This window comes from Chelonia mydas, chromosome 4 (assembly GCF_015237465.2).
Source record: "Chelonia mydas isolate rCheMyd1 chromosome 4, rCheMyd1.pri.v2, whole genome shotgun sequence".
Lineage (NCBI taxonomy): Eukaryota > Metazoa > Chordata > Testudines > Cheloniidae > Chelonia > Chelonia mydas.
Window position 1 is genome coordinate 60,774,990 of NC_057852.1, and position 25,867 is coordinate 60,800,856.

General features: G+C 42.0%; 1 protein-coding gene across 2 annotated transcripts in view; it reads right to left on the minus strand.

The window, feature by feature from the left end:
- Positions 1–25,867, minus strand: part of DCHS2 (dachsous cadherin-related 2) — a 235,685-nt gene that overhangs the window by 7,871 nt on the left and 201,947 nt on the right. For both annotated transcript variants that reach the window (XM_043545864.1, XM_027833465.3), the window contains 6 exons: positions 23,010–23,120; positions 20,141–20,352; positions 14,383–14,534; positions 10,222–10,352; positions 8,309–8,595; positions 6,728–6,866 (listed from right to left, as the gene is read on the minus strand). In XM_043545864.1, coding sequence (XP_043401799.1) covers positions 6,728–6,866; positions 8,309–8,595; positions 10,222–10,352; positions 14,383–14,534; positions 20,141–20,352; positions 23,010–23,120 — 1,032 coding nt within the window. The remainder of the gene's footprint in view (positions 1–6,727; positions 6,867–8,308; positions 8,596–10,221; positions 10,353–14,382; positions 14,535–20,140; positions 20,353–23,009; positions 23,121–25,867) is intronic.

Consider the following 25,867-nt stretch of genomic DNA (forward strand, 5'->3'; position numbering starts at 1 on the left):
GCATCACATTAGCTATTTGCCAGTTATCTGGTACATCTAGTTTAAGTGATAGGTTACATACCATAGTTAATTGTTCTGCAATTTCACATTTGAGTTCGTTCAGAACTCTTGGGTGAATACCATCTGGACCTGGTGACTTAATTGTTTAATATATCAATTTGTTCCAAAACCACCTTATCATCACTTCAATCTGGGACAGTTCCTCAGATTTGTCACCTAAAAAGAATGGCACAGGTGTGGGGATCTTCCTCACATCCTCTGCAACAGCCTTGTCTTCCCTGAGTGTTCCTTTAGCACCCTGATCATCCAGTGGTCCCACTAATTGTTTGACGGGCTTCCTGCTTCTGATGTATTTTTAAAAATGTTTGTTTGTTTTTATGTCTTTTGTTAGTTGCTCTTCAAATATTTTTTGGTCTGCCTAATTGCACTTGTAAACTTGACTTGTCAGAGTTCATGATTCTTTCTATTTTCCTCGGTAGGATTTGACTTCCAGTTTTTAAAGGATGCCTTTTTTCCTCCAATCACCTCTTTTAACTCTGTTGTTTAGCCATGGTGGCAGTTTCTTTGGTCCTTATTATTTCTTTTATTTGGGATATATATTTAATTTTGGCCTCTATTACAGTGTGTAGTGAGGCAGAGGGGCCCCCCTTTGAGCCCGAGATGCAGGAACCACTATATTCTCCTTGGTGGGAGGAGCCAAGCCAGCCCCACCCACCACACCAGAAGCAGAGGGTCGGGACAGGAAGTATAAGAAGTGAGCCCTTTAGCGCAGTTGGGTTGGAGTCAGTGAAGGACGCAGATGTCTCTAGCCCACTGCAGGACTCCGGACCAGACCCTGAGCTGTGCTCTGCCCTGGAGGAGGAGACTAAGAGTGGAGAGGAGCTGCTGGGAATGCCATCTGTCACCTACCCCAAGGAGACTGAGGACCTGCCGACTACGGCGCCACACCAGTGGCCTGTGGTAGGAAGTAACCCAGGGGAACCAGACATTAGTCAGGTTGTGCTGTTGCCACACGAGTCAGCATGTTTTGTCAGGAACCCTGCTACCTTAGTGGCGGGATCCCCTGCCACTGTTAGGGCCCTGGACTGGGATCCAGTGGAGTAGGGTAGGCCTGGATCCCCCTACTTTCCTTTCACCAGCCCCAGCACTCGAGTGGTGGCATACTCCCTGTAGGCTGGAAGGCCTGTGACCCGTTTGTGGCTTGCCTCACCCAAAGACTGCAAGCCCCTCGACTGTGTGTGCTATATGCCCTAGCCAAGAGGCTAGGTTACAGACTGCTTAATTGCAAGTAGTGGATCCATAAGGCCCATCAGACCTCGGAAGAATTTTACTCTTTGAGTGGGACACTGCTGAATTTTCAATAGATACTGGTTTAATTTGAGAAATGTGTCCTGTGGTAGAAAGGCTCTCCCACAACAGAGTCCAGTACACAACCTGTAAAGGGAGGGCAAAGAACTGACTCTGGGAGATTTAGAGCCCCAGGTCTGAGAAAAGGTTGGTTGTAAAGACAATATGACTTAATAAGACCTCACACAGAGCAGCCTTCAGTAGCCAATCACCCAAACAGAGGTAAACAAAACTACCCTGATTCCTCAGATGAGCCGCTACCACAGAGAGGCACATTATAAAAACTCTGGGCACCATGGAGAAGCTAAATGGAAGTGCCTGATACTGCTGAAGTGTCCTGCTGCCAAGAAAAGAAGGTACTTGCGATGAGTGTGATGAATCAATATATGAAAATGTGTGTCATTTGGATCAAGGGTCATAAACCAATCCAGGACAAATAGCAAAGTGGATTAGGGAGGCCAAAGTCAGCATACAGAAACGAGACTTCCGAACATATTTGTTCAAGTACCTTACATCTAGTATTGGACAAAACCCATCGTTGTTCTTCTGCACCAGAAAGTAATAGGAATAAAAGCCCTGATCCCTCACGTATTTGGACACAATCCTATCAGAAGCCATTTTTCTACTTCTGCAAGCAGAATAGCCTTGTGAATGGGGTCCCTGAAGAGGAAAGGGTAAGGGAATCTGTGTGGAGGGAGGGCAGTTGTTTGAATTATATGGCATAGTCCCTTTCTACAATCTTTAGGACCCACAGGTCTGATGTAATCTACCTCCATAAATTGATAAAGTGGGCTAGCCGTCTCCAAAAAAAGGGGTAGACTGGACTTGAATAACTAGCTCCCGACTCTTGATAGTCCCATCAAAACTGAATCTTGCTGCTTCGCAACAAAGATTCTGACATGGAAGGAGGTTGTTTAGATTTAAATATGGATTAGAAAGGCCTCTTTCTATGCTGACTCTGGAAAACTGCAGGATGCTGATACTGTGGGCATCTTTTACTCGATGAGATGTACGACAATGAAGAATGGGGATAGGACTCCCTCTGGTACCAGAAAGGAGTAGAGGGCCTCCTCCTAGCAGAGGGAATCAAACCCAGAAAGAGGGCTGTCAATCTCATGTCCTTTAGTTTTTCCAGTAATTTGTCTTTTCGCTCAAAAGACCCTCCCTTTCAAAAGGGAGATCCTACAGCTTAAGTCTAGTGTCTAGCGCTAGAGAGGAAGAATGAAGCAAAGCTTCCTGATGGTCACAACAGACACCAATGCTTTGCCAGCAGTGGCCAGAGTGTCACAGGAGCCCTGGGGAAGTGCTTGGCTACATTTTGACCCTCCATTAAAATGGCATTTGCCAACCCTTCTTCTGTCATCAGGTAAGTAATGTAAAAACAATGTAATCTTCTCCCTGAAATGGAAGAATCCAATGCACCGCTACAGACTAGGGACCGAATGGCTAGGTAGCAGTTCTGCGGAAAAGGACCTAGGGGTGACAGTGGACGAGAAGCTGGATATGAGTCAGCAGTGTGCCCTTGTTGCCAAGAAGGCCAATGGCATTTTGGGATGTATAAGTAGGGGCATAGCGAGCAGATCGAGGGACGTGATTGTTCCCCTCTATTCGACACTGGTGAGGCCTCATCTGGAGTACTGTGTCCAGTTTTGGGCCCCACACTACAAGAAGGATGTGGATAAATTGGAGAGAGTCCAGCGAAGGGCAACAAAAATGATTAGGGGTCTAGAGCACATGACTTATGAGGAGAGGCTGAGGGAGCTGGGATTGTTTAGTCTGCAGAAGAGAAGAATGAGGGGGGATTTGATAGCTGCTTTCAACTACCTGAAAGGGGGTTCCAAGGAGGATGGCTCTAGACTGTTCTCAATGGTAGCAGATGACAGAACGAGGAGTAATGGTCTCAAGTTGCAATGGGGGAGGTTTAGATTGGATATTAGGAAAAACTTTTTCACTAAGAGGGTGGTGAAACACTGGAATGCGTTACCTAGGGAGGTGGTAGAATCTCCTTCCTTAGAGGTTTTTAAGGTCAGGCTTGACAAAGCCCTGGCTGGGATGATTTAACTGGGAATTGGTCCTGCTTCGAGCAGGGGGTTGGACTAGATGACCTTCTGGGGTCCCTTCCAACCCTGATATTCTATGATTCTATGATTCTATGAATTGGTAGCGGACCATGAGCTCCTGATAATTCGCCAGCCTAATACAAAGGAACAATGAAGAGAACACCGTTCTCACCAGGAGTCAATTTTTTCCCCCTCCTTATCAGCTTGGGTGGCTGGGGTTGTCAAGATCTTGCCCTGTTACTGACAGCAGCCACCACCAATGAGTTACATCTATCAGACAGGTATGAAAGTAAGAAAATCTCTCAGAGGATATTTGATACAACTTCTCAGCTTTTTTGGAGACAGGTTGACAAGAAGCAAGAGCAGACCACATGAATTTAGCCAGCTGTGGCAAATCAACCAAAATGAGTAGGGATATTCTACTCCTAGAAGTAACACCATGGACATCAAACGCTGGGTGTGAAGTCTCTTCCACTGGCACAGCAGTTAGAGTCAGAGTGAATACCATATGATTCACCAAATTGTGGAATTGTGCACTGGTGTCAGAAGACGAGGAGGCTGAAGCCACCTCCCAGTGTTCACCTATTGATAAGTCAGGTTCATAGTCTGTTTCTAAATTCTCCTGGTCAAAAAGGGGGACTCTACCTCTCTTTCTTCCTCCTCTGACAGTATTTCAGGCATCACTGTCTGTAGTGTCGATGGATCTGGAGGAGTTGGATCCGAGGACCTCTGGACTGCCAGTTGCTTAGTAGATGAAACATTAACTTTCCATGTATGTAGAGGATAACTGAAAAAATCCTGAGGTGGCCCACAATAAGGCAAAGGGCTCCAGGACAGCCAGTCTCCCCAGTAACTGGGGTTTGGCAACATACCTAAAGGAGACAGATTAAAGGGTGGTAGAAAGCAAACCACTGGTCTCTGCATTCTTTCTCTAGCCTTCTCCGAGATAGAGTACATCGGGGATAATGGATCTGAAGTGAGGAATGTAGATCCAGCTCTCTGTAGAGACCCTTTAGAGGTCCTATGAGGAGAAAGGCTACAGTGTTCAAGAGGAAAAACAGCCACCGCCTCTGGCCTCTTCTTCCTAACAGGAGATGAAGAAGAAGAACTTGGAACTGGGAAAACATACCTCCGTTTAGAAATCTTGCACTTCACACTTGGATGAAACACATGAACTGGAGTTGAAAGGTGGACTTGGGCTGCCATGGTGACAGAGCTTCCCAAAACAAAGAATGTAGTCAGAACCAACAGAGGAACCAGAGCAGGAACTGACAGCTGATTTGAAGAATTGGACAACATGGGATCGGATGATACATCTGAGTTCATCTCCCTGACTACTGAAGCTGGAGGTGAAACAGGTCTCTGCATCGAAATCAAAGCACCCTTTGCAGAACTGGATGGATCTGATAGTTCTGATGCCTGGGAACTGGCATGGCTAACAGTGGCTGTCTTGCTCCTATATCTCTTTTTCTTCAGTGCCCCAACAGCTGGAACCAAAGGTGCTGACAGCCCATGTTTTAACACATCAATCGTATTGTTTTTCTGGATCTGGAAGTGCAAGTCAGAACTGCCCTGGCCTTGCAGCCACAGGGGTTCTATGGGGATTGGATAGCTGCGAAGCACAAGGTACAATACCAGTGAGGGTGGCTGTACTGTCTCTAACCTCTCTTCCAGAACTGGGGCAGTCTAATCTCAACCATGTGACCCTTGGTTTGGAGATGGGTAACCTCAGGGGCTTGACTGAAGGAATTGCAGGAACTAAGTCTGGCACCGACAGGGGTCGAAGTTTCTTGGAACCCTTCAGCCATTTGGAACTGCTGGGGCCCACACGGACTGTGACTGGCATCTTAGACCTTGAATCTTAGGTTTGGATGGATCCAGAGGGTCTAGCCTTGAAGGCTTTCTTGAGCAGGAGGAGCGCAAAGAAGTCTTCCTATCCTTGCCGGTAGTGTCAATGGACCTGGAGGAGTTGGATCTTCTTGGAGAAAGGTTTGGTAGCTTGAACATCCAAAAGGCAAGTGGCCTTCTCCCAGGCACTTGAGGAACAACTTACGGTCGTCAGATGCTAGGAAAGACAGCCGGACAGGAAGCTAAACTCTTAATACCCAGCTTTTACTGCATCTTCGATTCAGCCACACTCTGGAATGGGGAAGAAAATTCTGACTAACTACTAAAACAAGCTAACATTAACTATCTTTAAAAGAAAGAGGCCTCTGACCCTGAGGAAACAGGAGAACTTCACATCCCTCCAGGCACACAGTAGGAAGGAACTGAGTGCTCTAGCCTTATATAGCTTTGCCCTCAGATCATTGGTGACACTGAGGAGAGGGGCGGGGGCACATGAGAGCACTCTAGCTGACACTTCTAGAAGAAGGTTCTATGGCAATGCACTGCAGTACCGAGTGGGAATATGCAGAGCCACTTGAAGGGCAGCAAGTAATATAAGTGATTTGAATGCACTCAAATTGAATAAGTGGCCCATGCTGTTTTTACAGTATACAGTCAGCTCTAATGGCTATCTCCAAAATCCATTTAAAATATATAGTGGCAACAATTTTTCTGTATAAACAAATACACACAAGAGACATTAGCAGATTTAGATGCTAGTTTCTGAAGAGAATGATATTCTTCAGAGAGGCCTTTCTTGTGTTAAAAACTTTAGTTATAAATTCCATTTACAATTACTACATAACACAAGTCATGTATAGTACTAGCTGTTCCAGTCTTCAGAAACATTAGACTTGAGCACAAACACTGCACACAAGCCTCATTGTAAATATAAGTAGTACAACTGGCACTTAGAAGATATTGATTAAGCATGAACACCAAATCAGCTTAAACTTAATGCAAGAGTTACGGTAGCTTTCATTTTAAATCATGGTAGAGGAATAGTCTACAGGATGCTGAGACTAGTAGCTTTGTACCTAGCCTGAGGATAGACAAAGGACTTCAGTCTTTCGTGCTATCAGTTCTTTAGCTTTCAGCAGCACTACTTCCATCACCTTTGCTTCACATAAGTTCTGGCTGAGGTTCACAGTAGCTATGTGGATAAATCGAGTGCTATACTCCCAGATGCCATCAGTTTCTCAGCTCTCATAAGCAGTCAGTTAATCACCTTATTTCCCCTCCGCTATGGCAGAGGTACACTAAAGGAGTGTGCACTGTGACTCCTTCAGGTGCCCTTTACTTATGGATAAACAGAGGACTGCAGGCACCAAAGGCATGCAGAACTCTGATCACCAATAATAACATTTGGCAATGGAATATGAATTTTCAGTCTATATGCCCTTACTTCATAATAAATTGTGTAACAAACTCACCATTTTTGTGATCAATTGAAAATCCCTCATAAGACGACAAAATTTTGTAGGAAATAATTCCATTATGCTCTGAATCTCTGTCTATAGCAGAGACGGTCAGGACAGAAGTACCTACAGGAGCGAGCTCAGGCACGGTCACCTGAAGTGTAACCAAAAATGAAATGTTTGATAAGAGTAACATAAAAGGTCTTGGACACAGCAAGTTACATTTTTGTTGATTTGATTAAAGAAAACAAATACAGTTGCGAGCTTCGCGAAAGGTTTCACCTGCCGATTTCCTTAAGCTTAAAAAAGCTAACAGGGCTGAGATACTAAAACAATGCTGGCAACCAGTCCAAGGTTCAGAGTGAACTATATTTTTTTAATAAAATTATCTATTTGAGATTTCATTCTGACCATTATTTCTTCTGAAGTAGTTCAGTGAGTTAGAGAGTTTAAAATGTCTCTCACTGCAACAAAACACTAATGGAAGCAAGGCTCCTCACAATATTGCAGCTCAATTTAGTTTCCCTTCCATGGATATCTTGTTTTTAGTACATGGAATAGAGTTCTGAGGCCTATTTTGAATTATTCAGTTGACCATATATTGTCCTGGTCCCTTAAAAGACTGTTATATGCTCTAAAAATCCAAGTGCCACAGCACTTAATAATCAACAGATCACTGTTATAATTTAGTTTTTGTGAACTGCTTACTTTCTTCACAGAATCTTGGAAAACAAGGAAGCATTTTCCTCTTTCATGTATTTCCATTATTTGAAGCCCACATGCACTATTTTTATTATCAAAATTTCCTTTCACCTTTTCAATCAAACTTCTAATGTTTATATGATACAGCAGCTATCTCCCTCATAACTTCAGATGTTACACATCTAGTTAAAATCACTTTAATACATGGATTATATGCATTTAAATCCATATACAGAATAAAAATGAAAACCTGAGAATACAAGGGGTAAAAATTTCAGTGCAATGAACAGGTAATGAGATATGCTTTTATACTTTGAGTGCAGGGGAGCTGTGTAATCTTACTGTCCAAGAAACACATCAAAATCACAATCTTTGGGCCAGAAACTCAGTTGGTTTATAATAGTGTAGTTGATTGAACAATACTTATTTCCTTCAGTTAAAAATCTTGCATAGTGTTTAGTGCTTCCCTAAACCATTCTGCAAACATAGAAGATAAAAGGGACATAGAAAGATTTCTCACTCTTGACCCTATTCAAATCCAGTAGAAGACAATATTAACCAACAGTTATTACCAATTGCTGGCTGCTTGGTGGCCTATATGAACAGAGTGTGGTGGTCTCAATCAAATTTATTATGGATAGATATTTACACCATAAAAAAAAAATAGCACTAACTGGCACTCTTCTGGGCAGTCTCAACAATGAGTCTAGAGAATGAATAAGCTTGGAAATGTAACTAGCCCCTCTAGGTCAGATTGAGGTGTACCTGAAGTGCTGCCCCTGCCGATGCTGTAGTGGTTTGGTGGATAGACAGAGGTCCTCCCTCTCCTAAGTGGTCATATACATCTTTCAAGAGCATTTACACATATGGTGTCTCTATTTGCAACCTTCTTACCTGATATGAATACTGAGTAAATACTGGTGGGTTGTCATTGACGTCCAAAACTTGGATGGTGAGCTCTGCTTCTGTTTGATGCACAGAATCTGACACACTAATCCACAACTCATACTGAGCAGTTTCTTCAAAATCTAATGGTTTCACCAGTGTGATCACTCCAGTGTGTTGATTAATAGCAAATTTCATTCCCGGGTTACCATCTTCCGTAAAGCTGTAGAGAAGAGCTGGGCTTAAATCCACATCATTTGCAGAAACCTGAGTCACTACAAAACCAGGTGGGGCATCTGAAACAGTGATGTTCAAAATAAATCTAGTTAGTTGAAGTATATATAGTTAGTTGAAGTACATTTTGTAAATTTTAGTTAGTTGAAATATATTTTATAAATTTTAGATTTTACATGCATAGTATTTTTACAGTATTTTTGGCATATTTTGGCTTAGAATCTTGGTATATCTTAGAATAAGAGCAAGATATGGGCATGCTATATAAAGCAAATATCAGGAGGTACAGTAACCCTGCTTCATTCCTCAGAAATGTGACCTTTAACTTGTATTTTATTTTAGACTTTCAGCCCTATTGTATCCCACAAAGACTACTCCTTCAAGGGCAACAGGAAAGTATATAATTTTCTACATAGAGTTTCCTACGAATTGCTCAAATAGGGGATCGTGACTTATTGAGAGGAAAGCCTGAGGCCAGGTCTACATTCAAAATTTAAGTTGACCCAGCTATGTCACTCAGGGGTGTGAAAAATCCACATCCTGAGCGACATAGTTAAGCTGACCTAACCCTGGGAGTAGACAGTGGTAGATGGATGGAAGAATTGTTTTGTCGACGTAGTTACCACCTCTTGAGGAGGTGCATTAACTACACTGACAAGAGAACCCCTCCTTTTGCTATCATGAGTGTCTACACTGAAGTGCTATAGTGGCTCAGCTGCACCACGGTAGCAGTTCAAGTGTAGATAAGCCCAGATGCAACTTTTGTCAGAATATTTGGGTAAAGCATAAGTATCCTTTTGTCTTTGTGGAACCAGGGCATGCAACTCCTAGGCTCTCCTGGATGAGGTAATGGTCAGTGGACATGAGATCTTCAGCAAAAGTTGGTACAGGACACAAGATCCTGAGGGCTCAATGGGCCCTTCCATGAGTTTGGGAAATGAGGACTAGATAGTTTAAGGCCAACATTCTCAAATTTGGTGCTAAACTCAGATATCTAAATAGAAGTGGCCTGACTTACAGCCACATGAAAAAATACAACTTTGATACACTCTGTCAACAGGAGCTGTGGATGCGCAGCATTTCTGAAAATCAAGCTACTTATTTAGGTGCTTAGATAGTGACAGAAGTGCCCAACATGACACATACAAGTTAGAAAAGTTTGGCCTAAGTGGTCCAAGGTCACATAAGAAGTCAGATGCTGAGCTGGCATTAGAACTCAAGAACTCCAATCTCCATGCTCATCTACTAGGCCATGCATGCTTCTAAAGAAAGGTCTCGTATTATGGAAAGAAAATGTTTCCTTCAAAATAATAAAATTCCAAAGATTTTTTTCACAACGTTGGCTTTAACAGCATTTTTTTCTATTAAAAAAAAAAAGATAAATTTAAGACATCTGTGGAATTTGAGCCTGGAGTCCACAGAGAATATACCACAGCTGTATTTTTTTTTTTTTAAACATTTCCTGTATTTTGGCTCCGAACTGTTCCTAAATATAATGTCCAAAGATTAAGAATCATGCCTTTCAAAGCAAAAGCAGATCATATTTACTTCAATATTTCTGTTAATATTGCCATGATTTTTTGAGATTTCTTCCACTATAACATTTTGTTACAAAACAAAATGAAAGGTAATATCTTGATCTGACATTCCCTTGACTCAGTAACACTTTTCTGCACCGTCACACTTACTTTCAGAGACTCCCACTTTGCCTAGTGGTTGGATTGTTGGGGTATTGTCATTAACGTCGACTACCTGTATCGTTACTATGCTTGTAGCAGAAAGGCTGGGGGTTCCTCTATCAGCAACTTGCACAACTAACCTAGTATTGAAAGGAAGTCACAGTTGTCACACGCAGCCAGAAATAATAGAATTATTCAACAGTGATTTCAAACGTACAAAACAAAAATGAAAAATGATGAGATTAGCTAATATGTCTTACCTTTCTTCTTGCCATTGCCAAAATCACATTTTAATTTCCAATATACAAATGAGTGACTACAATTTTATTTTTTGAAGGCTGAAAGAACAAAGTCCAAGGGGACCTAGGTGACAAAGACATACTGAACCCAATGAAACAATGTAACAACTGCTGTAGGATTGACTAGAAAGTCACACTAAAAACTCAGGGTGAAATTCTGGCCCCATTTAAGTCAATGAAAGAATTCCTATGGACTTCAGTGAGGCCAAGGTTTTCCCATCAGCATATAAAACAAGCATCTACTTTTAGGTCTTCATTAAACACCTGGACAAGGAACTGCTGTGGATTCTTCTAACATTACTTTCATTTTCCTAGACAATGTAACAAAAAAAACAGTGATCCAATCAAACAAAAAATCATAAAAAGAAATTTGCTCTTGACATTGTTTCTCAGAATTAACTTATATACAATCAAGACCAAATTGCTTATTATAAACAAAGATGGATAAAAAAAAATCCCCAGAAAGGGAATTTAGGGTTGAATCTAATTCAGCTCCATGGATTGTTCTATAACTCCTTTAAAAAAAAAAGATGTGGTCAGAAGGTCAGAGTAAACAAAGGTATATACACTGCAGGGCTTAGCAATGTCAAATGTTTTATATAGTAGGTTTCAGAGTAACAGCCGTGTTAGTCTGTATTCGCAAAAAGAAAAGGAGTACTTGTGGCACCTTAGAGACTAACCAATTTATCTGAGCATGAGCTTTCGTGAGCTACAGCTCACTTCATTGGATGCATACTGTGGAAACTGCAGAAGACATTCTAAACACACAGAGACCATGAAACAATACCTCCTCCCACCCCACTCTCCTGCTGGTAATAGCTTATCTAAAGTGATCATCAAGTTGGGCCATTTCCAGCACAAATCCAGGTTTTCTCACCCTCCGCTCCCCCCCACACAAACTCACTCTCAGGAGGCGGAGGGTGAGAAAACCTGGATTTGTGCTGGAAATGGCCCAACTTGATGATCACTTTAGATAAGCTATTACCAGCAGGAGAGTGGGGTGGGAGGAGGTATTGTTTCATGGTCTCTGTGTGTATAGAATGTCTTCTGCAGTTTCCACAGTATGCATCCGATGAAGTGAGCTGTAGCTCACGAAAGCTCATGCTCAAATAAATTGGTTAGTCTCTAAGGTGCCACAAGTACTACTTTTTGTTTTATATAGTATAAACATTTAAATGGCAAGCAGCACTTTCTCTGTCTCCCTTGTTGAGTTTGAAGAGTTAAACTCTTCCTTCATCTTACAAGCACTTTCTGATGAAAGTGACAAATAAATAGTGACTTTCTTAATGTTCACCTGACAATACTGAACACCAAAGCTGTAATTCAAGCTGTGGATTCTACTGCCATCATGAACCACACATGCTGTACTCTGAATTTTCTTGCTGTTTATGACACCAGCAGAACACAAAACTTGAATTACAGACTTGTATTCAGTTGGTAACCATCTATGTAATTCCATACAGAAGGCCTATCTGGTCGAGAATGAATATTTTCAAGGTACACATGGAAATGTTTTACTAAAAATAATAATTTTCAGTGGAAAAAAAATCTCATAAAATCATCTCAGTCCAGACATTAAAATTAAGGTTCTGTCAACACTTTTATTAAAACCCTCTATTTCAAAGGACTTAGAAATTCTGGGGGATGAAAATGTCTGATTTAGCTGAAACAAGCAACTTTTTTCAAATTTTGAGAGGAAAAAATGTAATTGGGCCATTTTGAAAAACATTTAAAAAAAAACAGTCAGAAAAACATTTTTTAGAACAGTTTCTGTTGCTCTTCTGATTTCTTTTACTAAAAATAAGAAACCACAGATTATTAAGAATGAAATGATATATAAACAAACATCAAACAGAATTTACATTTAAAGAATGTTATGGTTCTGATTTAAATACTAAATAAAAGCAAATTCACATTTAAGGACACAAGTAGGTATCATTACATTAACAACATGAATGCTTCATTAACTGAGAATTTCCTTTAGAAGATTCATTTCAAATACCCTTTTAAAGTATTATTTCAGCAAACTAAATCTTTCTACTATTGTAGATACATTAAAAATAATGACGGATGCTCTTGGCTCAGGAGAAAATGAAAAATAAATTAAATGAAATATTCTGGGCATTATGTTCACACAAAATCATTCCTATAGGAGACTATTGCCATAATTATACTGATATTTTTAAAAAGTCACATTCTGGTAATACAGTTGATGTCGTTTTCTAAATTCTGACTGGATAATTAAAAATCTGAGGCCCAGTAGGAAAAGAGAACTTGTATATGCATTAGCTGGTGCTACAGCTATATGAAAAAAGTCACAATTTCAATGGTACAATATACAGTAATTTAATTTCTTAGAGAACTGTAGTATATAAAACTGGTTTGCTATGATAAACAATTGACATATCTTTACTTGCATGCTTTCTTTACTTTGTAATTCTAATTATGGCATGATGTGTAATGTAAGAGTCAAGTTCACTTGATTATGAATCTGGGAGTTGCAGGAGAAACACAACAAAACTAAGTACAAAAAAGCTTATAGATGAAAATTCAAGTACCTTCCACATGGATAGAATCCGGGTAACAATAGTCAAAGCAGAATTAAGAACAAATTCAACCTTAACTATAGCAGTCAACACATTGCTATTTCTGGGATTAGCAGTGTTCTCTTTATGTTGATACTGATGTAACTGGGTTTATACAGCGAAACTGGCTGTACAATTCTTGCTAATTAAGTAGAAATCAAGGAAATGTTCTTACTGCTGTAAGGGATCACTCCTATTGTCCATGTGAAAGCAAACTTCCTATTAAATGAAGTGGGAATTTGTCTGAAAAGACTTCACAATGGACTTTAATGTACTTTCATGCAGGGGTTGAACTGGAAAAAGAATGTTCATGGTAATCTTCCAAACTTCTCCTACTTGAGGTACCGAAATAAGACACTATTCTCAGTAGTTGGCATAGTTGTTCAAAGCAGGATCATGCCATGAATGATCTCTGAGCTTGGCTCACCCTGACTAGGGTCCATATATACCCATGACCTCTGCATGGCTCCTTGGGCTTGGCTTCCCCTCAGTGTAGCACAAAGGCCTAGGTGGGCTCCTTGGGCTTGGCGGCTTCTTGACTGGGGAGAAAAAGTAAGTGGTGGTATTCTTTCCTGCATCCATCCATTCATGACACCAAAATGAACAGTCTTTCAGAGCAGACTGTGTAGACCTTCTTTATATGATACCTTTTCTTTCTTACACACTTTGATGAGCAGTTGGATTCTTTCCAACCATATCAGCTAGAAACTTACTCTATTTTTCTCAGAATGACAGCTGGGATTCTAGAGAAGAAGGCAGCTGTGGGAACTGCTGGAAATGCTGTTTCATCACATCCCATTGAAATTCTACAATATCATATCACTCACTATTGAAAACGTATCTGCCATACTGTAAAAGAAACTGCCAACAATGGCTCTTAAAAATCTCTTCCTCTTTTGTGTTAAAAATGGCTTCTTTTACCAAAAAAAAAGACCACAGTGCTGAAGAACAGAAAAGAGTAATTCTGAATTACCTATCTTGACATTCAATTCCTGCCCCTGCACACATGGCCGTATGTCAACGTAAACAGGGTATCTTGAAAGATCTATTGTGCTTTTGTGTCAGTGTGTGCTGTAGCTGATTTAACAAGGTTATGTTTTTACTCCAAAAACAGAGAAGTACTCCGTGATGACATTCACTATTGCTATTGAGTTTACATTGTGGGTGTTCCAGTACACAGAGATGGGCAGCAGTATAAAACCCTAAGACAGACAGCATGAGCAATATCAATTTGAGGTAAACACAATTAGCAACAATATATATTTTATGCAGACACTGTACACAACCTGTATGATGAAATGTCTTCGTGATTCAGGATTGCATTAGTTGCTAAAATCCCCCGTGTTGAATCAATCAGGAATGTTTTGTTTTCATTACCAGATAAAATTGAATACTCAATTTCTCCATTTAGCCCACTGTCAAGGTCAGCTGCAAAAATCTGTTTTGGAAAGAAGATCCATGCTTAATCTCAGATAACAAACTCCAATTTCAAAAAGCAAAGTGTTACATCACATATATCTATTTCTGCCAGTTAGCTGCGTTTTGGCCACACAGATTAAAAGGGACAATCAAATAGCTTAGGCCCCAAATTTTGTGGATTAGCCCAGGGGAAGTTACCAAGCCCACGATGAATGGAAATATTTTTACAAAATAAAAACAACTCAATTTTCTTCTATTAATACATTCTGCTGCAGAACTGAAATTTCAAACAATAAAGCAAGAGGTGGCTGAGTTGATGTGTTCTTGAGTATTTATTTCTATGCTGCTGCGTGGTTACTATGGGTATGTCTACACTGTGAAATTAGGTCGATTTTATAGAAGTCTATTTTTAGAAATCCATTTTATACAGTCGATTGTGTATGTCCCCACTAAGCGCATTAAGTCGGCGGAATGCGTCCTCACTACCGTGGCTAGCATCTAATCATGGAGCGGTGCACTGTGGGAAGCTATCCCACAGTTCCCGCAGTCTCCGCTGCCCACTGGAATTCTGGGTTAAGCTCCCAATGCCTGATGGGGCAAAAACATTGTCACTGGTGGTTTTGGGTACATGTCGTCAGTCTCCCTTCCCTCCCTCTGTGAAAGCAACTGCAGACGATCATTTTGAGGCCTTTTTTCCGGGGTTACCCGTGCAGATGCCATAGCAAGGCAAGCATGGAGCCTGCTCAGCTCACCACTGCTGTTGCGTGCATTGTAAACACCTTGTGCATTATACTGCAGTATGTGCAGAACCTGGCTAAGAGACGGCAGCACGAGGACGATTATGAGGAGGACATGGACAGAGACATTCCTGAAAGCGCGGGCTGTGGCAATTGGGACATCATGGTGACAGTGGGGTTGGTTGATACAGTGGAACACCGATTCTGGGCTCGGCAAACAAGCACAGACTGGTGGGACCACATAGTCTTGCAGGTATGGGATGATTCCCAGTGGCTGCGAAACTTTTGCGTGCATAAGGCCACTTTCCTGGAACTCTGTGAGTTGCTTTTCCCCACCCTGAAGCGCAGGAATACCAAGATGAGAGCTGCCCTGGCAGTTGAGAAGTGAGTGGCAATAGTCTTGTGGAAGATTGCAATGCCTGACTGCTCCCGGTCAGTCGGGAATCAATTTGCAGTGGGCAAATCTACTGTGGGGACTGCTGTGATTCAAGTAGCTAATGCAATCACTGATGTTCTGCTATCACGAGTAGTTACTCTGGGAAATGTGCAGGTCATAGTGGATGGCTTTGCTGCAATGGGGTTCCCTAACTGTGGTGGGGCAACAGATGGAACGCATATGCCTATCTTGGCACCGGACCACCTTGCCAACCAGCACGTAAACCGCAAGGAATACTTCTCAATGGTGCTGCAAGCACCGGTGGAGCACAAGGAACGTTTCACCTACATCAACAAGGGATGGCCGGGAAAGGTGTATGACGTTCGCATCTTTAGGAACTCTGAGCTGTTTGAGCAGCTGCAAGAAGGGACTTACTTCCCAGACCAGAAAATTACCATTGGGGATGTTGAAATGCCAACAGTTATCCTTGGAGACCCAGCCTACCCCTTGCTCCCATGGCTCATGAAGCCATACACAGGCAGCCTGGACAGTAGTAAGGAGCAATTCAACTATGGGCTGAGCAAGTGCAGAATGGTGCTTGAATGTGCCTTTGGACATCTAAAAGCTTGCTGGCGCTGTTTGCTGACTAGATTAGATCTCAGTGCAAAGAATATTCCCATTGTTATTACTGCTTGCTGTGTGCGCCATAATATCTGTGAGAGTAAGGGGGAGATATTTATGACGGGGTGGGAGGTTGAGGCAAATCACCTGGCTGCCAATTTTGAACAGCCAGACACCAGAGCGATTAGAAGAGTACAGGAAGGTGCGCTGCACATCAGAGTGTCTTTGAAAACCAGTGAAAACCAGGCCAGTCTACGGTGTGACAGTTGTGTGTGTTTCTCCTTGATCCAGACCCGCCCCTTTTGTTGATTTTAATTCCCTGTAAGCCAACCACCCTCCCCCCTTCAATCACAGTTGGCAAAGGAAATAAAGTCACTATTGTTGTGAAACCATGCATTATTGTAGCCACACTACAAATCAAAACTGTTTGAATGACAGCCTTCTGTTGCTTGGGCCATCCTCTGGGGTGGAGTGGCTGGGTGCCCGGAGCCTCCCCACTCCCGTGTTCTTGGGCGTCTGGGTGAGGAGAATATGCAACTTGGGGAGCAGGGCAGGCGGTTGTACAGTGGTTGCAGTGGCGGTCTGTGCTCTTGTTGGCTTTCCTGCAGCTCCACCAGATGCCTGAGCATGTCCGTTTGCTCCCCCATTAGCCTCAGCATTGCATCCTCCCTCTTTTCATCGTGCTCACTTAATGCTTTCTTGGACTCTGCCACTGAATGCCACCATGCATTCAGCTGTGCCCAATCAGTGCAGGAGGACTGCATGAGCTTGGAAAACATGTCATCGAGAGTGCGGTTTTTTTTGCCCTCTAATCTGCGATAACCTCAGGGACGGAGATGATAGGGGGAGCATAGAAACATTTGCATCTGCAGATGGATAAAAAGGGAGCGTAAAATTTAAGATGATATGTTTCTGAGAAAAAAAGGGAGACTCTTTCATAGTGAATCACGCAATTCACAGCAGACAGCACATGTGCTTTGGGTACAAGGTCGCATTTTGCCTTTTATATTGAGTGCCTGCTGGTATGGTGACACATCACACACAGCTGGGCAACAGAATTCAGTTTCCAGGCAGCCATGGTAAGCCAAAGGGTACTGGCTTCTAATGCCTTCATAACATGTGGAAATGGTTTCAAACTGCTGTGTCCTCCTTTCCTATAGCAAGCAATGCTGGTTGGGTTTGCCATCTAAAAGGAGGGGCTGCGGTTTTCGGGTGGATGTGCAGCACACAGCTCCCCCCCACCCCTCCGCATGGCTATTTGGGATGATCCCTTCACCCCTCCCCCCACTGCGTGGCTATGGGATGATCCCTTTTAGCCAAGCGCAAACAGCCCAGCATGAACGGGGTCCTTTTACTGTTCCCTTACAAAATTTCCCCTATTTCAACCAGGTGACCATGAATTATATCACTCTCCTGAGGCTAACACAGAAAGATAAAGACTGAATGTTGCTTGAATGCGACCAAAACCCAGGACCATTCGCTGCCAAGCTTTGTGCTGCAATGATTCCAGACTACTTGCTACTGGCTTGGTGTGGTTAAAGTGTCCTACCGTGGAGGACCAAATAAGGCAGCCTTCCCCAGAAACCTTCTGCAAAGTCTCTCAGAGTACCTCCAGGAGAGCTTCATGGAGATGTCCCTAGAGGATTCTTGCTGCATCCCCAGACATGTTAACAGACTTTTCCAGTAGCTGTACTGGCCGCGAATGCATCCCGAGTCTTCAGGGAAAATCAAACATTAAACACTATTGCTTTTAAACCCTGTAGTGTAGTTACAAATATGCACTCACCAGAGGTGCCTTCTCTGCCTTCAGGGTCAGGGATCCTGCCTTGGGAAGGTATTGGCTCCAGGGTGATGAAAAGGTCCTGGCTGCCAGGGAGAATGGATTCACCGCTTGCCTGCTGCACATTCTCCTCCTCCTCATCCACAAAATCCTCCTCCCTGTTGCGTGAGACTCCCCCCTTGAAGGTGTCCATGGACAGTGGTGGGGTAGTGGTAGGGTCTCCCCCTAGAATGCCATGCAGCTGATCATAGAAGCGGCATGTATAGGGCTCTGACCCAGAGCGACCATTTGCCTCCTTTGTCTTTTGGTAGGCTTGCCTGAGCTCCTTCACTTTCACGTGGCACTGCTGTGTTTCCCTGTTGTAATCTCTGTCCATCAACACCCTGTGCGATTTTGGCATATATATTAGCATTTCTTCTTTTTGATCAGAGTTCTGCCTGCACAGATTCTTCTCCCCATACAGCAATCAGATCCAGTGTCTCCCGTTCACTCCATGCTGGAGCTCATTTGCGATTCTGGGAGCACCTGTGCTGCTGAGCTCGCCATGCTGAGCAAACAGGAAATGAAATCCAAAAGTTCCTGGGGCTTTTTGTGTGTACCTGGCTAGTGCATCGGAGTTGAAAGTGCTGTCCAGAGCGGTCACATTGGAGCACTCTGGGATAGCTCCCGGAAGCCAATAACGTCGATTTGCGTCAACACTACCCCAAATTCGACCTAGCAAGGTCGATTTTAGAGCTACTCCCCTTGCCGGGGAGGAGTACAGAAGTCGATTTTAAGAGCCCTTTAGATCGACGGAACGGGGTTGCTTGTGTAGACGCATTCGTTATAAAAATCGACCTAACGCGGCTAAATCGACCTAACCCTGTAGCGTAGACCAGGGCTATTAGTAGATTGTCAGTCTCTGTTATGTGTGTGTACAGTCACTAGCACAATAGGGTCCTGAGCCCTGGTCAGGAGACCCTAAGTGCTATTACAAATAAATGAAATAATAATTATTAATGCTTAAGGCATCTTTCTGTAGGCTATTATGAATTATTGTTTAAATCTAAAGGAATAAAGAATAGTGGAAAAGGAGCAGAAATAGAATATAAAACTAGCTGAATAACCAATGTTCGGCACCAGGAAAAGATACCAGTCCACGATTCTCAAGATAGAGAACATTTCCCCAGCCTCCTTGAAGAGTCCTCACTGGTTCTTTTTCCTACTGTTAAGCATGAGACACACTTTACAGGATCCAGATTATTCCAGACACATTTGATTGCTTTGTCATTTTTTTTTCCATTAGCAGACATATGTTTCTCTAAACAAATGTATGCTCATCCAACTCCCTAGTGGCTTCACATTCAGGGCAGTTGTTGCATTCCATTTATTTATTCTCATAGGAGGAACATCTTCAGGTCCTAACATGACCTTCATTCTGACGTACCTTGCAATGGGAGAAATGGGAGGGGAAGCATGGAGAAAACTGTTCTCCTTTCTACTCCAAATAATGCCCCTCTTTTGCTCCAACATAGATATAGCGCATGAACAGCTGGAAACAAACTGGAACAGCTGGAAACACTTTTGAAGAATGTTCAGAGGAAGGAGCATTTTCACACATACAATAAGATGAGTTACTCTTTCAGCAGCAGATTTAAAATCAGATGCTTAGATCTGACAAAAGGATTTTACTCCTGACTGGAGCTGAATGGATTAATTTTAAAGTGACAAACTCTAGAGACACTGCTGGGAGCAAGAATCTATCTATGCTGAAATATGAACTAGCCTTGAACAATCATTCTCTGACTACCATTCATGAGCAAGAACTGCTTTTTGTTAGAAGCAGAGGAAGACAACAAGAAAGTTTAATTTAGTTTCTATTTCTACAATCAGTCAGAAGCTAAAGGATATTGGCCTAATTTGATAAAAACTGAACTGAACCTTGAGCTCTAATGCAGCCAAAATAATTATAAATTTTAGGTTTCCAGGCAAGGCTGCAGCAACATTAAAGAAGGCGTATGCATCTTGAACAGGGGGAAGCCCAGTGAACACACTGCTGGACTGTTGCCTAAGTTTGGCTATTCTTAATTTTAACTGCAGAAATAGGTTTGTAAATATGTATTCCCCGTTACCTGCATGACATATGTATTGTAGATTTGGCCTTCCCACACCGATGTTTTGTAAGAGCTTTGCTCAAATTTAGGTGCATTATCGTTCACATCTTGCACCCAAACTGTCACTCCACAGTGTGCTGAATTCAAGCCATTTTCAGCCAAAACAACGAGATGCACTTTACTCTTGACTTCATGGTCAAGAAACTTTGGCTCTTTCACTGTGAGTTCACCTGTTTTATTTTCCAAAAAGAATTTAAAGGAGGACAGGTTATATACATATTTAGGAAAAATAAACTGTTAAAAGTGAGGACACATACTGTGCAATAAAGCAAACAATAACTGTTCAACATATCCTATAAAAGAATACAAAGGAAAATATATGTATAACTAAAGGAAGAAACAACAACACAAATGTAGATCTAAAACGTTATTGCCAAGATTTTCAAACAAGGGTGATTAATGTTAGTCTTCTAAATAGTTAGGCTAAGTGAGTGGCTTGATTTTCAAAGGCACTGAACACACATTTCATTCCAGGGTGGTTACTCCAAAATAAAACCATTTCAGAAGGCAATCTAGATGGAAAACTATTGGATTTTTTTGGTGGCTACAATCCCCTAATTTACCTGGGTTCTGCCACTGGTTCTATATTTCTTATTATAAAAGCATATTTTAATAATGCCTTATAAAAAGTTCCCAAATGTTTATTTAATATACATTATATAAGACAGTTGTATGTTAATAAAATAACTCATGATTAAAAACAAGCTTAAGGTTTAACTAAGCTGTAGATACGTGTCTTGTAAATAATTAGTCATAAGGAAGTAAGTTTTTAACAGTCAACTGATATTCATTTAATACACAGCAAAGGTTTTATTAAATCTCTGGCATACCATGGAGGGAAAAATTTCTGGCGACTGTGCTTGTGGTGCACACACACCTACAATGGAATGGATGTGCACAACACATCTTGAAGAACAACAGTTACGGAAATGTTAGTAATCGTTTTATTTCAAGGCCTGTCAGGATCTTTTGCAGCTTGTGGCTGCTTCCCTGGGCATTCTGGCCGAGTTCCTGCAGGAGAATACCCATAAGTTGTTTGCTCTGGTGCACTCTGGTGCTACGCGCACATAGCGCCAGTATATAGGGCCAAGCCAACCCCGTGCCCCCTCAGTTCCTTCTTCCCTTCACTCAAAGAAGAGCCTTAGATACTGAAGGAGAAGAGGAGCCAGGTAGTGCCAAATTGTCCTGGGATTAAGAATATTCAGTTAACTGCACCAAGGCTGGCTCCTGCTCCTGGACAGGTGGAGCTGGAAGAGGCAGCACGATAGGTAGCTGACGGTGCCGAAGTGGAGGGCAGTGAGAGCCACCACAGTAACACTGGCAATGCTGAATGCAACAGGGCCAAGGATCTTCCTGGTGCTAAGAAGGTCCCTTGCACCAAGCCTGGCACCGGACCTGCTTCCACAGATTACGGAAAGGGAACATCAGGGTACAGTGCTGATGGACACAAAGGTTCAGCAGCCTGACCAGCCAACAGGACTATAAATGATGTAATCCTGGCAAAGTCCTGGACCAAGGGAAAGATTGAGCTGGACAGGCAGAGGTGATCCTTAGCTGCCTGGTATGCTGCCGGCATGCAAACAGCCGATGCCGACATCACCCTCATTGGTACTGGACTCAAAGGATGTCCTGGGGCCAGAACTGGAGATGACAGTATAGGGTCTCTAACCAACCTGTGCCCTACCATGGAACAGTTAGAGGCACCTGCGCCAGCCCATGCATCAGCACTAGCATCTCCTGAAGGAGGCAGAGGAGTCCGCACAAGACCTGGAGTGGTCTTGCTTGGTCTTATGCGACCTTTTCCCCAGTGCACTTGATGAGGAACAGCTCCTCCACCTCTTCAAACTGGCAGCTCCAGAGCATGAAACAGTAACACTCTCAGAACCTGAGAGTGATCGCCAATCTGATGAGAGCCTCGGTGCTGAAGCAGGCCACATGGCTTGGTTGAGCATGTGCTGCTTCAGGAGAAGGTCCTAGCCACCTGAGTCTGTTTTGTGAACAATCTACAAACTGCACACCGCTCTTTGAGATAGGCCTTACACTGCAAAGCAAACACTGCAACTGGGGATCGTTACTGGGATTGCTCCCCCACATGACGGACAATGGTGAGAGCATCACAGGGGAATATTTAATTAAATGCAACTAACACTAAATCTAACTAACCCTTAGGGTACTACTAAACATATACAACTAGAAAAAGTCATTAAGAAATAGTGAAAAATTGCGAGATTAAGAGCCCCAACTCCAGCCATGGAAGGTAACAAGGAACTGAGGGGGGCTGGGGTGGCACCACCTCATACAGGCAGGGGAGGGGCTCTAGCCATGAGGTGCGAGCACCACCCCTCTACAGGTACTGCTAGCAAAATTCTCTGGCTCTGGTGCGGTGGGTACACACACCCCTAAGTGAAATACACAGCTGCACATACTTGAAGAACAGAAGAGTTTTAAAGAGGAATACTCTTGGGCATGATTTTCCTCTGACAAGAATTTTACAAGTGTGTAACTCCACTGATGTCAATGACATTACTAATGATTTACCCTAGGATAAGAGGAGAATCAGGCCCTGTATTCTAGATTAACTGTAGACAAAAGGCATGTGTATATCTATGACATATAAAAATGGTTCTTATGGCAACAGATGTTTGTTACACTTAACTGCCTATCACCCACTTCTACTAGTTTTTGATTTAAACTAACATCATTACTGAAAATGTTTTGGTATAAAAGCAATCCCAACATGGAAACACTTTGTACATAATTTAATGTTTATTCAAATATCAAAAGCCTTAAACATGCCTTTAAAACAAATTTAAATAAATTAATTTACCTGTGATGGGGTGTATCGAGAAAATATCTTCATTGTCACTGAATAGCCTGTATTTTATGCCTTTTCCCAGTAAATTATCATCATAAGCTTCTACAGTCAAAAGTGAGGTTCCTACAGAAGCATCAATAGTTTTTAATAGAGTCAACTTTGCAAGATCTTATCTTTATTACTTATAGATTTACTGTGATTAATAACAATGCATGCAAAGATGCCCATCTGCCACTCTGGGTGCTTTTAACATTATTTAAAATAGCACACAACAAAAACAAAACCAGCAATAACCACTCAACAAAACTCCACCCAAATCACAACTTAATAGACAGGAACTTCCCCACCAACCTCCATTGCCCCATCAACAAACACTCTTGTTGAGCCCCAACATCTGCTGTTGCTTTGGCAAAATGATGGATTTTGCAGCATGCCCTAAAGGTCAACAATCCTTGATCCTTGCTCTCTGCATACCTTCACTGGCTTGATGGCTAGACCTTCTTATTTCAGAGACACTATTTATGGAACACCCTCCCTGAGGCTGTCTACAGGAATCTATCTCTGGCTGTATTCAAGGCTTGGTGTAGGTCCTTCCTACACAAGTTTCTCCATCTTTGGTCATTTTACCCTCATCCTTTCACAAACTCTTTGGGGCAGGAGCGGGTGAAGACGGGCTTTTATGAGGGTATTAAGCATGACTGATATCTCTGAGCAACTGGGAAGGGATTATTTAATTTTTGTTTACTTATGTACAGTAGCCCAGAGTTTTGTAATGGTGGACACTTTAATTCTAAATGAATACATCAATCAATCTTAAGTAGACACAATCTGAATACAACTCACAATAGCTTTTACTGCCGTAACAGGGTGTATAGAGATATGCAATATGGTGTTAGCATCAAAGAAAATAAGGGCATTTTATTGTTCATGAAGAATCTTAAATTCAACGAAAACAGTACTGATCTGACACAGCACAGAAAAGGCATGAAATAAAAATGCTGTTTGCAACAGGAGCAGAAAATAAATATGAAACTGAATGTATTATCCTGCTCAGAAGCATCACGCTCAACATAAACTGAGACAAAGTTCAAAAAACATTATCAAGATTTCCAAATGGTTGTTCTTCTCAAACCAGTTATGAAGCCATTTAGCACACGACAATTGATTTTAACCAACTGTCATGGAATCAGATTACTGTGTAACTTGACCTCTTCCAAATGGCATTATGAGCTTACATTATTTTACTACATTACAGGAGGCACGCTGTTAATATAAAATGTCCTAGATTTTGGGTGGGACTGTGCCATCACAGTAGTATAATTTACCTTTAACTACAAAAATCACACGCTTAGTACTTGTTACTGTTTTTTTTTTAAACACAGGAAATGTTATGTTAACTGGTTAGTCATTTCCTCTTAAGCATGGCAACATAAACCAGAAATACTTGTGGGGGAAATATGTCCATTGTGGCTTCTGAACTTTTTACATTACTTAGGACACTTGTAGGACCAATCACAAAAGAAAACACATATATGATTTGTATGTGTGTAAGGCTAAAGGTGAGAATGAGAAATGCATTGTTTCTAGAAATTAAACATAGGCCCCTTTCTGGATCACAGGGACAGCTGGTCCCATGTTCACAACTGTACAATTTTTATTCAATCCAGCAGCCAGCATTTACCATTGTTCACAACATCCAGTGTCTGAAGGACACGTCCCTACGTCCTGTGTTCACAACATCCTCTGCCTGATTTTTGAAAGGAGCAAGAGAAAAAAATGCCCCCAAAAAATGGCTGCATCAGTATTACCATTTGATACATTGTTTTTCCGTGTATAACAACTGGGTCAATCAAATCCCTGCTCTGGGTCAACCAATTTCCAGCCCAGACGCCTTTTTTTAATGCTGTTAAAACTGTCGATACCTTTTTTGGTAGAGGGCAAAGAAGTGGCATTTCTGTGGTTTATGGTGCTTTTTGGCCACACTGTGGTAGTAATATGGCTTGCATTTAAACAACAAAATGTTGCAGTTTCCGTACAGTTCATTTTCACTTTGGATAGTGTCTTTTGGTATCTTAAACTGATGAGGCCAAATCTTGAAGTCCCGAATGAGGTAAAACTAGATGTACAGCAAAAAGCAGTCTCTGTCTCAAAGAGCTACATTTCTAAACTTACTTGACTCTGTCCATTGTGCATAGGTACTGCCTCAAATAAGGGACACAATATCCAACTGCGTCTGAAACTTCCAAACCAGCCAAGCATAACAGGGCAAGGCAAGGCAGCGGCCATTGCCTTAACTTAGAATTTCCCTGCTTTGTCTGTTAAATCAGAAGCATCTTAACATTATGTTAAATTACCTCAACCTGCATTAAACAACCAAGTACCTGAAATGCACAGTTTGTATAGTATGTGTGCTTTTTCTAAAGAACAGGAGTCAAAACAGACATAAAAACTCTGGGTCATATTCTGGCTTGAGACACACATGCACAACTCAGAACTGATCTACTGCTACAGTCCAAGTCACTGGGAGACCTGTGTTTATCCATGAAACAAGAACATATACCCATATTGTTTTCTTTCCTTTCTCCTCTCTTTTGTAATCTGGACATTGGAACCAGGGATGACACTTTTTCCTCTAAATTTGTCTGACTCTTGCCTTTGTGTTTGAGGATAGATTTCTTGGGTGGATAATAAAGAAAAGGCTCATGGAGCACAGAGAATAAAAGAGGGGTAAATAAATGTCCAGCCCAGGTACCTTATATGTATTTAAAAATAAATAAAAGAATCCTGCAGACCTAGCAGCTGTGACTGTTTTATTGGGGAATCTGACACCCAGAGGGCTCTATACAAACTATAATTCAACTGGAGGCAGA